The following is a 12,533-nucleotide window of genomic DNA, read 5'->3' as shown; positions in this document are numbered from 1 at the left end:
CCCCGGCCTAGACGGCCTGGCGGCCTCCACACCCCAAGTGGCTTCCTCTGCTCTCAAACCCCCATCCTTACCTCCTCTGGGGGAGGCCTGCCGTGGACGGTCCCCAGCGCGCGGGGAGCGCCCGATGCCATCCCTCACAAGTCGTTTACTGAGACTCCAGGCGTTCAGGCTGAATTTCTCGGCCACGAGTACGTGCGGTTCTCTTCACCTCCAGCAGGCCGGGTTCCGAGCTAAAGAGCGGGGCGGGGGGGGGGCTCTGAAGTGGGGTTCTTGTCCGGCGTCTTCCAGCTTCACGGGACCACTACCGGGCATGCCACACCCTAAGCCACACACCCGATGGCGCCCCACTAGCTTCCTGCTCCCCTAAACAGGCAGGCCCACCGATGACTCATGGGGGGACGAGGAGGGCACCACTGTCCAGTGTGGAATGGGGAGGCACGTGGGGCCCGGGCGACTCCTGGTGGAGCTGGAGATGCCCGTTTGTTCTCTCTCCCGGCCTGCAGTTGTGAGTGACAACATTCAGCTGGTGACAAGGAGACCAGGCTTCCAGGGTGAGTCGGGCTGTGGCACCTATGACACGGGGACCATGGCCTAGGTCCTGAGCCCCCCACCCCCGCCCCGGGGGCGAACAGCAAGGAGGCAGCCTCGCATCTCCTGAAGAGAGTTAGACACGGGAAAACGATGTCATTGGGTCAGGGCCAGGTGGCTGGCCCTTCTGCCTCGGACACCACCCCAAAAGCCTGGTGATGGAGGAAGACCCCACAGCTCAGGGTTTCAACCACACACAAACCGGTCATGGAAGTTTGAAATAGATTTATTTAAAAACAGAACAAAAAAGAAGCTTTGGTATTTCAAAACCCAACAATCATCGATCACTAGAAAGTTAAACACCTCCCGAAAAGCCCAGAAGTACAAAAGCACAGATCTCCACAGGCTCATGATGAAAGACAATGTGCAAACCCAGGGTGAGCTGGGACCCGCCCTCCGCACAGGGGGTGGGGTGGCGTGGGTCACAGGTCACCTCCGCCACTCACTGTCTCAAGTGGACGCCAAAGCGGCCCCGCCAGATCTCAACAACAATAAATTAAAAATTCAGTCAAGAAAGAACACATTAAATTAGGAAGAGAACACAATTTTTCCTAGACACGTCTTTTCAAAAGGGGGTCTATGTCCTGGGACAGAAGAAAGGGGGTGAGGAAGCAGAAGGAGTGAGTTCAATTTCAAGTATTTTCCATCTAGGTTCATTTTATTGAGTCGAAAGCTTACAAAAAGTCCACTGGGCCTCCCCTCCCGCTTCCCGAGGCCGACTCCTGAACATCCACACGCGCTCTGCGTCACCGGTGTCCCCAACAAGGCACAAAAGGGTGGGTGCTCTCAAAGGCTCCCTGTTGGCGCAGCAGGACTGTCAGTGCTGGGCGTCTGGTGCAGACGGGGCTGAAAGCGGGGCTGTCGGCGCTCAGACACTGGGGTCCTCCTGTTCAATGAGCAAAACAGGTTGTTACTCTTCACCACCAACCTGGGGAGGCTACACGATTACCAGGGGCAGCAGAGGACGGAGACGACCCTGGTGGCCCCCCGCCCAGGCTCCAATAGGGCTCTGCAGCCACTCCTGGGCCAGGGACGTGCCACAGCCACCGTGGAGTCCATGGCCTGGACACCTCCGCGGGCCGGTGTGGTATTCGCCGGGCTCTTGTCTGCCGTGGCCCAGCGTGAGCCGGAGGAAACGGAGGGCCGGGCGGGTAGCACCCCCAAATTAGGGGTTTGGCTTGCCCCCACCCTGGATCAGGTGGGGAACCCAAGGCGGATGGGTGTAGCCAGAGGCCCACCAAGCAGCAGCGGAAAGCAGCCCGCCTCCCTCAGAGGCTGTCAGCCCTTGTTCTCATCCGGCTCAGAAAGATTTTTCATGTGACTTTCCGTGAGTTCTTCAGGCTCAGAGCTCAGACCTGCCGCCCACCCTTCCCCCACTCCTTCAGGCTGACTGCAGCTGCTTCTCAGCCTGGCCTCGGGCCAGAAACTGGAAACCAGAAGGCACGGAGCCCTCTGTGGACGTAATGAGGCATTTCTCCCGAGCTGGCGCAGGCTCCTTAACCACTGAGGGCACAGATGGAGAGCTCGTGTATCTCTCCACTCACCAGTCTGACAAGAGCGGAAAGAAAGGGAAGAAAGCCCAGCTCCCTCTGAGGGACTTTCTCCTGTGACTGCTAAGAATGGACACCCTTCTGTTCCCTCTCCCGGGAAATCCTGGCAGCGAGAAAGCACAGAGGGCTGGCGGGCAGGGCAGACGAGGCGGCCTCCCCGAGGCTGAGCCTGATCCCCTGATCCGAAAACACATTTCAGCTGACAGTCCCACAGTGGCCGAGCTCAAAGTCACGGCTTCCTGGGGGCAAAGATGTTTCAGGAAACAGGGTGGGGAAGGATCGTGCCCCGCACTGACAAGATGACCCCCTTAGCTGATGTACAGCGAGGGCAGTGAACGGGGCCCTCGGGGTGAAGACAGGGCTCCCCCCACTGCAGCTTACACGGAGGCGTGGGTCAACGTAGGGGCTTGCTGCAATTCGTAAATGCCGCGATTTACTGGGGCAGGGAAGGGACTGTCCCTGGGAGGCCAGCAGACAGCGACCCACCACTGTCCTTCCTAGGGTCTCCTATTAGAAGTCACTTTCTGACATCCTCTCTGTGTTGCGGGTGGAAGGTACTGGCTTAGAAGGGAACCCCAGGGGCGCCTGAATGGCTCAGTTGGTTAAGCATCTGCCTTCGGTTCAGGTCACAATCCTGGAGTCCTGGGATTGCCCCAAGTCAGGCTCCCTGCTCAGCGGAGAGCCTGCTTCTCCCTCTGCCTGCTGCTCCCCCTGCTTGTGCGCTCGCTCGCTCGCGCTCTCTCTCTCTCTTGCGCTATCTCAAGTAAACAAATAAAATCTTCAAAAAGAAAAAAAGGAGGAGACCTAGTATGGCCCGGGCCCTCCCCTGTGCTAGCCTCCGGACAGAACACAAGGCCAGGGCCCCAGGCTCTGAGGACACAGGGGCTTTATACCTTACTCCTGAAGAGGGGCTTGGCCCCAGGCCCACAGTACTCGTTGTAGATGAGCTTGAAGAGGAAGAGGTGGAAGAGGGTGATGAGGGAGGCCACGCTGAACCAGAAGAGGAAAGGCAGCCCGGGGTCCTGCTGGGCCATGTGCTCATCGTGGGCCAAGATGGCCTTGAGGTGCAGTGTGTGGCGTAGGTCCTGCAGGTGCGCGAGGTCGGTGGAGATGTACAGCAGCGGCGTGATGGGCTGCGTCACCATGACCGGGAAGGTGTGGCCCTGAGGCGCCGAGGTCAGCTCCACGGGCTCCTCCAGGCAGCCCGCCTCGCACGCGTAGACCTTGACGGGCCGACCGCGTGACTCCACGGACACGTGCAGGTACGGCTTGCCCTCGGGGTCCGCGAGCACGGCCAGGTCGATGTGGTCGTTCTTGTAGCGGATGCCGCGCAGGGCGTAGCTGTTGTGCAGCACGTCAGGGTCGGCCTGGAACTGCAGGTGGTTCTCGGTGAACTGGAGGCCCCCGAAGCTGAGCACCATGCCCTGCAGGATGCCGGGGGCGCCGACCCGCACCAGCCCCTTGCAGCCGCGCTTCTGCAAGGTCAGCCTCCACAGGTCGGAGAGCTGCAGGATCTGCGGGACGGAGGCCAGGCGGCCCGGCCACAGGTTCTCGGCGTGCATGGTGGCGTGGCCGCTGAAGCAGTGGTCTTCATAGTTGAGCGTCGACTCCATCTGGTCGCGCTCCCGGTGGCTCAGGCCGGGGCTGAGCAGGGGGGCCGGGGAGCAGGAGAGCATGTAGTACAGCGTCAGGTTCACGGTCAGGCCCGACGGGGTGTGGGCGTCCGTGATCTTCTTCATTTCCACACCTGTAATGCCACAGAGGGCGCACGGTTAAGGAGGAATGGTGTGGCCGGGAGGCCAAGGTCATGATGCGAAGAGCAGCGAGAGAAGGAAGCGTTGGCCTCCAGGAGGCACATGGCAGCTCCGGTCTCCCCCGAGGAGGAGACAAAGTCATTCAGTTAGACCCTGTAGGCCCGAAAACTAAAATCCTGTTCAAAGTGGAGCCTCCTGCCACCGCCCAGAAGAACACAGATGGGGCCAGGACGTGGCCAAAGTCAAGCCCTCTGCCTCCAGAACACATTCATCAGCGTCTGCTCCTTGCTAACATCTCATTCTCCAGCCCTGTAGCTTTAAGTAACATCTGAACACCCGATCTCCCAAATCTGTATGAATTCTAGACTCAAACAGCTAGCTGCCCTTTGGGTGTCTCCATCCGGATGCCTGAAAGACATTTTGAACCCAACATGGTCTGAACTCTTCCAGCCCCAAGGCAATCCTCCACCAGACTATCTCCAGACACTTGCTCAAGCCTTCCCCACAAATTTAGGAGTCACTCTCAAATTCTCACGCCCCACGCCCAGTCCATGCAAAGTCCTGCTGGCACCACCTCCAAAAGTTATCAGAAGCCATCCACTTCTGTCTCCACAGAGCGGCCACAGCTCTGGTCCCAGCCACCCTCCTCTTCCACTTGGGCTCCTGCAAAATCTTCATGTGGGGTCTCCGTGTCCCACTTTCACCCCCTTACAGTCTGCACTCTGCACAGAGCAGCCAGAGGGAGCTTTAAAAATGTACAGCTGGGGGGTGTCTCTGCTTGCTTTCCATCCCACGAGGAATCAAATTCACCATCCTCACCAAGGTCTACAAGGCCCTTCAGATCTGGCGATCCCTTCCCTCGCCTGCAACCTGCCGGCCGCACTGGCCTCAACCACACCTGCTCCTGCCCGAGGGCCTCTGACCTGCTGGCTCCTTCCACATCATCACTCGGCTGCTTTCTTGCTATTCAAGTCTGAGCTAAGTGCTTCCTCCTCGGTGTCCCCGGCAACTGGAGCTAACCCCACTCTTCCCCCTCACCCCATCACCCTCCAACGTGTACTTTTAACTTTACCAAACTTTTTATTCCGGAAATTTCCCTTCCTCATTCAGATTTTCACTTTTCTAGTATCATCTTCCTCCCATCCAGAATCTGAGCAAGCACCAGGAGAACAGGAACTTTGTTCTAAATCACTTCTATACCCCTCACATGGGGAGAACAGTCCCTGGCAAGATCCAATCAATTCTTGCTGAGTGGATTAAACACACGTTGAGCAAGTAAGCTGAAGAATGGAGACAGCAAGGGGCACAAGGGGCGCCTGGGTGGCTCAGTGGTTTAAGCCTCTGCCTTCGCTCAGGTCATGATCTCAGGGTCCTGGGATCGAGTCCTGCATCGGGCTCTCTGCTCGGCAGGGGGCCTGCTTCCTTCTCTCTCTCTGCCTGCCTCTCTGCCTACTTGTGATCTCTGTCAAATAAATAAATTCTTAAAAAAGAAAAAAAGGAATGGAGACAGCAAGCACCCTGGAAACCAACATCTCTCTCACCTAGAAGAGGATTTCCTTTACTGCCACAGTCAACGAGGGAAAGAAGCTTTCATTTGACCTGCCCATTCCAACCTGCTGGAGAATACGTTCCATTCCCTCCCAGTGGAAAGGTGCAGCCACTCTGGCCAAGGCACACTTCAGCCGAGTGGGAGTCCTGCCTTGGGGGCGCCTGGGGCATGTGACTCTTGATCTCGGGGTTGTGAGTTCAAGCCCCACATTAGGCACAGAGTTCACTTAAAAACAAAGAAAAAAGCCCTTGCCTGTCACCAGCCAGACTATGGGAAACTGAAGAGAGAATCTGGGGACAGCCAGGCGTCTCTCTGCCTGTTGATTTATCCTTTAAAAACTGACCCCCACATCCATTCTCCATATCAGTGCTCATCTACAAGAACAAGGAACAGTAAGACCTGTCTTTCACGCTCATTCTTTCTTTCATTAGAATCTCACATTAGACCACCCCACTACTCCCCTTCAGTGTCCCCTTCGTACACTTTAGCGGAGTATCTCCACGGTGGCCCGTGTACTCCCTGGTGTAAGGTGTGGACTGTGGACCAGGAACTGGCCAGGCCTCACCTGGGCTGAAGAGCTGAGCCCAGAGGTGCTGGTGGTCCTGAAGGAGCTCAGCCGCGGGCATCTCCAAGAGCTCCAGCATTTCCTTTCGGGCCAAATCCTGGAGCACCTTGAGCTCCTTGGATGCTTTGCTTTTGAGCACCTGGGGGCTAATGGGGCCTGAAACATGCACCACCCACAACACTGTCTCGTCCAGCTGTGTCTTGGGAGCCACTTGGAGCCGGTTCACTAGCTTCTTGGCCGCTACCACCACCAGGTGCACCAGCCCCGTGGGAAAAGGCGGGGACCGGCCTGAGTAGAGGAGGAACTGATGATCTCCCACCTTCTCCAGGGTACTGGTGAAGGCTCTGGGGACCGGGCCGGCAGTGGGCCCCACAGTCTGCAGCGCGGCCACCCGCTCCGTGGGATTGTTGAGCTGGATGCGCTGCAGATAGACGTGGGGTCGGCCCCGGTGCGCCAGAAAGTCCTCTTGCAGAAGCACGCAGTCGCGGCCTGATCCTGTGACCAGGCCGGAGGCCGAGGCGGGCCCGGGGGCGGCGGCCGCAGGGCCAGGACCCGAGGTCCCAAGCTGCAGGCAACGCACTCGGCGCAGCAGCCCTTCACGTAGCAGCAGCACCGACTCTCCCGCTTCGGAGAGCGCACTGAGCGGGCGCAGCTGCACGAAGGGCACGAAGTCCGGCGCCACGGCGGGCTCTCGTTCTCCAGGAGTCACCCACAGCCGGTTGGCGGCCACGTCCAGTGCCAGGAAGCCGTTGGCCACCAGGGCCGGCACTCCAGGGCCCAGCGGAACAGCCTCGCCGCGCTCCCGCAGGCCGCGCCAGGAGCGGGTGGCCGCCTCCAGGCAGGCAGAGGGCTCAGCGGCGCCCGACTCGCCGCGGGACCAGGGCAGTAGGTGCAGGCCGCCCGCGGCCCGCCGCGCCCCGGAGCCGGCGAACCACAGAAGCAGCAGCAGGAGGCCGAGCAGGCAGAGTAGGCGGCGGGCCCAGCTGCTCGACAGGAGACCCGGCCGCCCCTTAAGCCGCTGCGCAGCCATCGGGCCGCCAGGCGCGGCGCGGGGGCGGCCGCCGGGCCCGCCGCCCAGCCCACCCGCCCGGCCGCCCGCGCCTCACTCCCAGGCCCGGAACGCGGCGCCCACCCCGGCCCCTGCCGTAGCCGCCGCAGCAGCAGACACCGCCGCTTCCTCCTCCTTCTCTGTTTCCCCCGGCCGTCAAACAACGCCGGCCGTCAAGCGCCGCCGGGTCTTTTGCGACACTCAGGAAAGGAGGGGGCGGAGGGAAGAGGCAGGGGCGGGCCAGAGGGAAGGGGGCGGAGCCACGGCCAGGACGCGGCGGGAGCCACCGGGGCGGAACGATAGTATCCCGGACAGATGAAGCACAGTCCCAGAGAGGGCTGGGGTCTGGGGTGGGGATTGGAAGCATCCAACTCACTTGCAGAAAAAAAAGTACTGAGCCAGCCAAACTGAACACGTGTTGGGCCCAGTTTGCTACTGATGGATTCAACAGCCCTAAGAGTGAAAAAAAATAAAAAGGAGACTTTTCTGTAAAAATGACGATCCTCCCTGCAAAAAATATAGAGAAAAAAGGAGGAAAGGAAGGAACGGACGAACGAAGCAAGGTTGGAAAGAAAGAAAGGAAGGAAGGAAGGAAGGAAGGAAGGAAGAAAGAAAGAAAGAAAGAAAAAGAAGAAAGTAACCATTGTAAACTAGACTTTTTAGGAGATATTTTGTTGACAACTCTTCCAGACCTGTCTGGCTGCATGTTCAGCATATAGACACACGAATCCCGCCCAGGACTGTCCATTTCTCTACCACACCAAGTCGTCTTTTTGATGTCACCCTGAGTTTTAATTCATGAAATGACATGAGACACTAAAGTCTCATTATTTGAAAATGTTTTTAAATTGTGAATCATTGGTGCAAAAAAGAAATTTTGTTTTGTTTCTGGGGAAAAAATTCAATACGAGCACAGGGGCGGACAATGGAGTGATTGTTTCCACTTTGGATTCAGGACATTCCAAAACCAGACAGTGCTTTTCAGTTGTTGAAAATTAAACAGTCATTTGAGGTGGCTTCCTATGGGCTGTAAGCAGACACTGATTCGTTTACCGAGTTGGACTGCCAGCGTCCTTTGAGAAGGTACCTGTCCAGGTGATCTTTTTTTTTTCCAAGGTTATTATCAAAGCATAAACACAATTTTTTAAAAAAGATTTTATTTATTTATTTGACAGAGAGAGAGATCACAAGTAGTCAGAGAGGCAAGCCAGACAGAGACAGAGGAGGAAGCAGGCTCCCCGAGGAGCAGAGAGCCCGATTCGGGGCTCGATCCCAGGACCCTGGGATCATGACCTGAGCCGAAGGCAGAGGCTTAACCCACTGAGCCACCCAAGCGCCCCCATAAACACAATTTTTTAATAGTTTATTTTTTTTTTTTTTAGTAATCTCTATACCCAATGAGGGGCATAAACTCACTAGCCCGACATCAAGAGTCACACACTGTTACCACAGAGCCATCCAGGCACCCCTATAAACTTCTTAATTCCCACCTGGTTCACAAACCCTACAGAATATGTTCACAGAGGTGCAGGGATAAATGACCTACCGTTAAAAAGACAGGTTCCATCCAACGCCCCCTTGGGAAGGCAGTAATCCTTGGGTGGCACAGTGTGGTGAGAACAAGGGACCAGGCTTGATTCTAACTATGAAATGGGATGACGAGAGAATGTGCCTCTCGTGTTTTTGAGGAATAAATAAGTTCGTGCAGGCTAGGAATGCAAGGTGCATGACACACAGTAAATGTTCAGTAAATGTCAACCTACATAATTACATTTGCTCTTACAATCAACTGTGTAATAGACATACACCTTGGCCTACTTACGTGAATGTTCCAGGGGGAGCAATTCCTAGAAATAGGTTCCTGGGTCGAAAGGAAGCGTCATTATGTGCTCTTCACTCCCTTGCCACCCTCCCTTCCACCCCAGGAGGGAATCACAGCCCAGAGTCAACAACAGAACCACAACAAAGGGCGCATGGGTGGCTCAGTCAGTTAAGCGGCTGCCTTCGGCTCAGGTCATCATCCCAGAGTCCTGGGATCGATTCCCGCATCCGGCTCCCCGCTCCATGGAGAGCCTGCTTCTCCCTCTCCCTCTGCCTGCCGTTCTGCCTACTTGTATTCTCTCTCTGTCAAATAACTAAATAAAATCTTTAAAAAAAAGGGTTAAAAAAAAAAAGAACCACAACAAAGCCAGGGGCCAAGAGTATGGAGGACCCTGGCATCAGGCTTTCTGGGTTTTGAATCTTGGCCTTACCCCTTGCTAGCAGGTCAGCTGACTTCCCTGGGCCTCAGTTTCTCCATCCATAAAGTGGGGATTATAAAACAGAGTAGGATTGCTCTCAGACTTCAGGGACAGGGGCATGTGATACAGTTAGCATATTGCCTGGCTGAAAATATCCATTTACCATTTTTACCTATTAAAAGCGCTAAGGAAGGGCGCCTGGGTGGCTCAGTGGGTTGAAGCCTCTGCCTTCAGCTCAGGTCATGATCCTAGCGTCCTGGGATCGAGCCCCACGTCGGGCTCTCTGCTCTGCAGAGAGCCTGCTTCCTCCTCTCTCTGCCTGCCTCCCTGCCTGCTTGTGATCTCTCTCTCTGTCAAATAAATGAATAAAATCTTAAAAAACTAAAAAACTAAAAAAAATCACAGCTGCCTGAGGTAGTGAAACTAGATGGGGCTAACAAGAGGCCAACCAAAAAAACTTAAAGGACAGATGGGGAATGAGAGTCCATAGGAGGAAGGCCTGTGCACATATTTACCAAGTGCCTGATAAGGCCCTAATCTCTCACAACTGGCTGCATTAAGGTTCAGTAGCAAGCAGAAAATGAAAGCTAAGGAAGAGTTGTAAACTCTTAAAAATAAATAAATAAATAAAAGCGCTAAGGAGGGGAAGGGTGACGTCTTCCCCTCTCCCAACCCCAGTTATTCTGTTCCTCTCCCTAGAAGCAATCGCCATTATTTTCCACTCACAGAAATTGTAGCATATAATATACACATGTATCTCTCTATTTTCACTTAATAGTGAACAGCTTGGAAATCCCATCCTTATTGCTATTAAAGGGGCTAAGTGCCAGTGGGTCTGGCTGACAGATGTGAACAGGGAGGAGGAGGCTGAGGGCCGAGTGGCAGCGGGGTGTGGCAGAGGCCAGCACCCTTCCCTGGCTCAGGCTCAGCAAAGGAAATGAAAAAAAGAAGGAAAGTGAGAAAACCACCGCCACCGCTTGGCACCAGACAACTGCCTTCCGGGCCAGCAGTCCTCTCTGCACCTTCCCTGGGAAACCAGAGTCCTGCGCCTTTAACGGTTCACAACACGTGCAGCACGTACCAGCAGTAACATCTGGGCTGCGGCCACCGCTGGTTAAGGAGACAAACTCTCGTTCTGGATGAAGTTTGGACCAGGTTCAAGTTCTAGAAATCTGGCAAAAGGAGCAGAAAAAAGATACGGAAGGAATGGAGGGCAGGCCTTGCCACGGTGAGTCCTTTCTCCAGGGAAAGCCAGCAGCCTCCTGGATTGATTGCCTGAACCCCACGGCCCAGGGATTTTTTCTGTCCACAGGACCTGACCATAGAGGTTCTCCTTGGATCCCAGCAAATGGGGAGCTCGAGCGGGTTCTAAAGCTGCCTCCCTTACCGTGTCCCGCATCAACTGTGTGATGTCGAGCAGGTTGGTTCGCCTCTCTGGACCTCAGTTTCCTTATTTCACAGATAGGGGCAATACTGCCCAACTCACCTGGCTGCTGTGAACACAGAATGAGAAAGAGCTTTGAAAACTGAGCCAGCCAACATACACGCTCATTCTCCGCCCCTCTGCTCATCCCTCCATTTCCTTCTGGAAGGATCTGGAATTTCAGTCTGCATCCTCCTGAATTCAAAAACATCCGGTGGATTCTGGCACCAATCCTGTCCCCAGCTGCAGAAACTCCCCACCCTGGGTCCCAGTTGGGAGACAGAAGACCTGGATTGCTCTCACGCCTCTTCACTTTACTTGCCTTATGACCTTGAGCTTGCTGCTGGGTCCTTCAACCATCCGTACAGAGTAAATCTCTGTACAATGAGATGATCTCCAACGTTCCCAGGGATTCTACCTATCTTCTAAAAATAACATATGTTGGTTTTGTTTGGATTGTACAAATAGGATATATTATTTGCAAAAAAAATTGTAAAAACACTGAAAAATATAAGTAGGAAAATCAAACTACCAGGAAATAATATGTGCAATATATAATTATAGATATACAATCCCACGATCTGCAAATAATCACTGCAAACATTTGCCTGTCATTTGCTTCTAGCACTGTCTCTATTATATCCACAAGAGGATATTCTTTTTTTTTTTAAGATTTTTATTTATTTGACAGACAGATCACAAGTAGGCAGAGAGGCAGGCAGAGAGAGAAAGGAGGAGGAGGCAGGCTCCCTGCTAAGCAGAGAGCCCCGACGTGAGGCTCTATCCCAGGACCCTGGGATCATAACCTGAGCCAAAGGCAGAGGCTTTAACCACTGAGCCACCCAGGCACCCCTTCTTTTTTTTTTAAAGATTTTATTTATTTATTTGACAGACAGAGATCACAAGTAGGCAGAGAGGCAGGCAGAGAGAGAGAGGAGGAAGCAGCCTCCCTGCGGAGCAGAAAGCCCCATGTGGGGCTGGATCCTAGGACCCTGAGATCATGACCTGAGCCAAAGGCAGAGGCTTAACCCACTGAGGCACCCAGGCGTCCCAAGAGGATATTCTTTTGAGTGGGGTCATAGTGTATGTCCTTTTTTTGCACTTAGCAAATGGTAGAGGATTTCGCTTGCTGAAACAGTTTGATTTCTCTTTTCCCCAGAACCTAGGCATGGCCCACTCTGCCTTGTTCAGTAACACCCTCGACGTGTCCCCTCCCTTCACCCTTTGCCCCCCCCACCTCACCCAGGGGTTGGGGGATGGGAGCCCCTGCCCATCCAGAGTCGCACCTACAACCTTCCCTCTGGAAACTAATGTCCTGGAAGGAGGCTCTCAGATTTGTCCAAGCGCCTTTTCCAAGGAAGGGAGGATGCCTTTCTCTTCCCTGGCTGCCCCTGGCTGACATCTGCTATGGAAGCCCTTGTTCTAAAAAACCCTTAAAGTGTTTGATGAGCTTTGAAGACTCACGTTGGTGAAAAAACCACTAACCTACCTTCCTTCCTTCCTTGCTTCCTTGCTTTCACACTCATTCATTTCACTTAGCAGGGTGACCTCAAGAGCAAGACCTTCCTCGGCTCAGAGGTTCTGTTTGCCACCCAGGAACATAAAGGCGGATTAAGTGATTTCCCTTTTTGGTAGATGGTGATGCACCTTCTGCATTTCCAGCAGCCAGGAGGATCTCGCCAGGGACGCGGATGCCTCTGAACTCCCGACATTCTCCCCCACCCCACCCCACCCCCAACTCCCGCCCACCACTTCCAGCGGCGGAGAAGCCCCGGGAGAAGGGCGGGGCGGAGGACCGGCCGGCGGAAGGACCCGG

At 54.9% G+C, this 12,533-nt stretch overlaps 1 protein-coding gene and 1 long non-coding RNA gene across 2 annotated transcripts; both read right to left on the bottom strand.

The window, feature by feature from the left end:
* Positions 1-798: 798 nt before the first annotated feature.
* Positions 799-7,202, bottom strand: KIAA2013 (KIAA2013 ortholog). Its single transcript, XM_047727361.1, has 3 exons — positions 6,007-7,202; positions 3,032-3,885; positions 799-1,474 (listed from the first exon to the last, which is right to left on the bottom strand). The coding sequence occupies exons 1-3, from the start codon at positions 7,034-7,036 to the stop codon at positions 1,457-1,459; spliced, it is 1,902 nt and encodes a 633-aa protein (XP_047583317.1). The 5' UTR covers positions 7,037-7,202; the 3' UTR covers positions 799-1,456.
* A 2,753-nt stretch (positions 7,203-9,955) lies between these two features.
* On the bottom strand, positions 9,956-12,408 carry LOC125098091 (uncharacterized). The gene is made up of 3 exons (XR_007126713.1): positions 12,207-12,408; positions 10,682-10,787; positions 9,956-10,466 (listed from the first exon to the last, which is right to left on the bottom strand). It is a non-coding gene; the product is annotated as an uncharacterized LOC125098091 (long non-coding RNA).
* Positions 12,409-12,533: the final 125 nt, after the last annotated feature.

The sequence above is a fragment of the Lutra lutra genome, chromosome 4 (genome assembly GCF_902655055.1).
Source record: "Lutra lutra chromosome 4, mLutLut1.2, whole genome shotgun sequence".
Lineage (NCBI taxonomy): Eukaryota > Metazoa > Chordata > Mammalia > Carnivora > Mustelidae > Lutra > Lutra lutra.
This window is presented reverse-complemented; position numbering and strand designations above follow the sequence as displayed.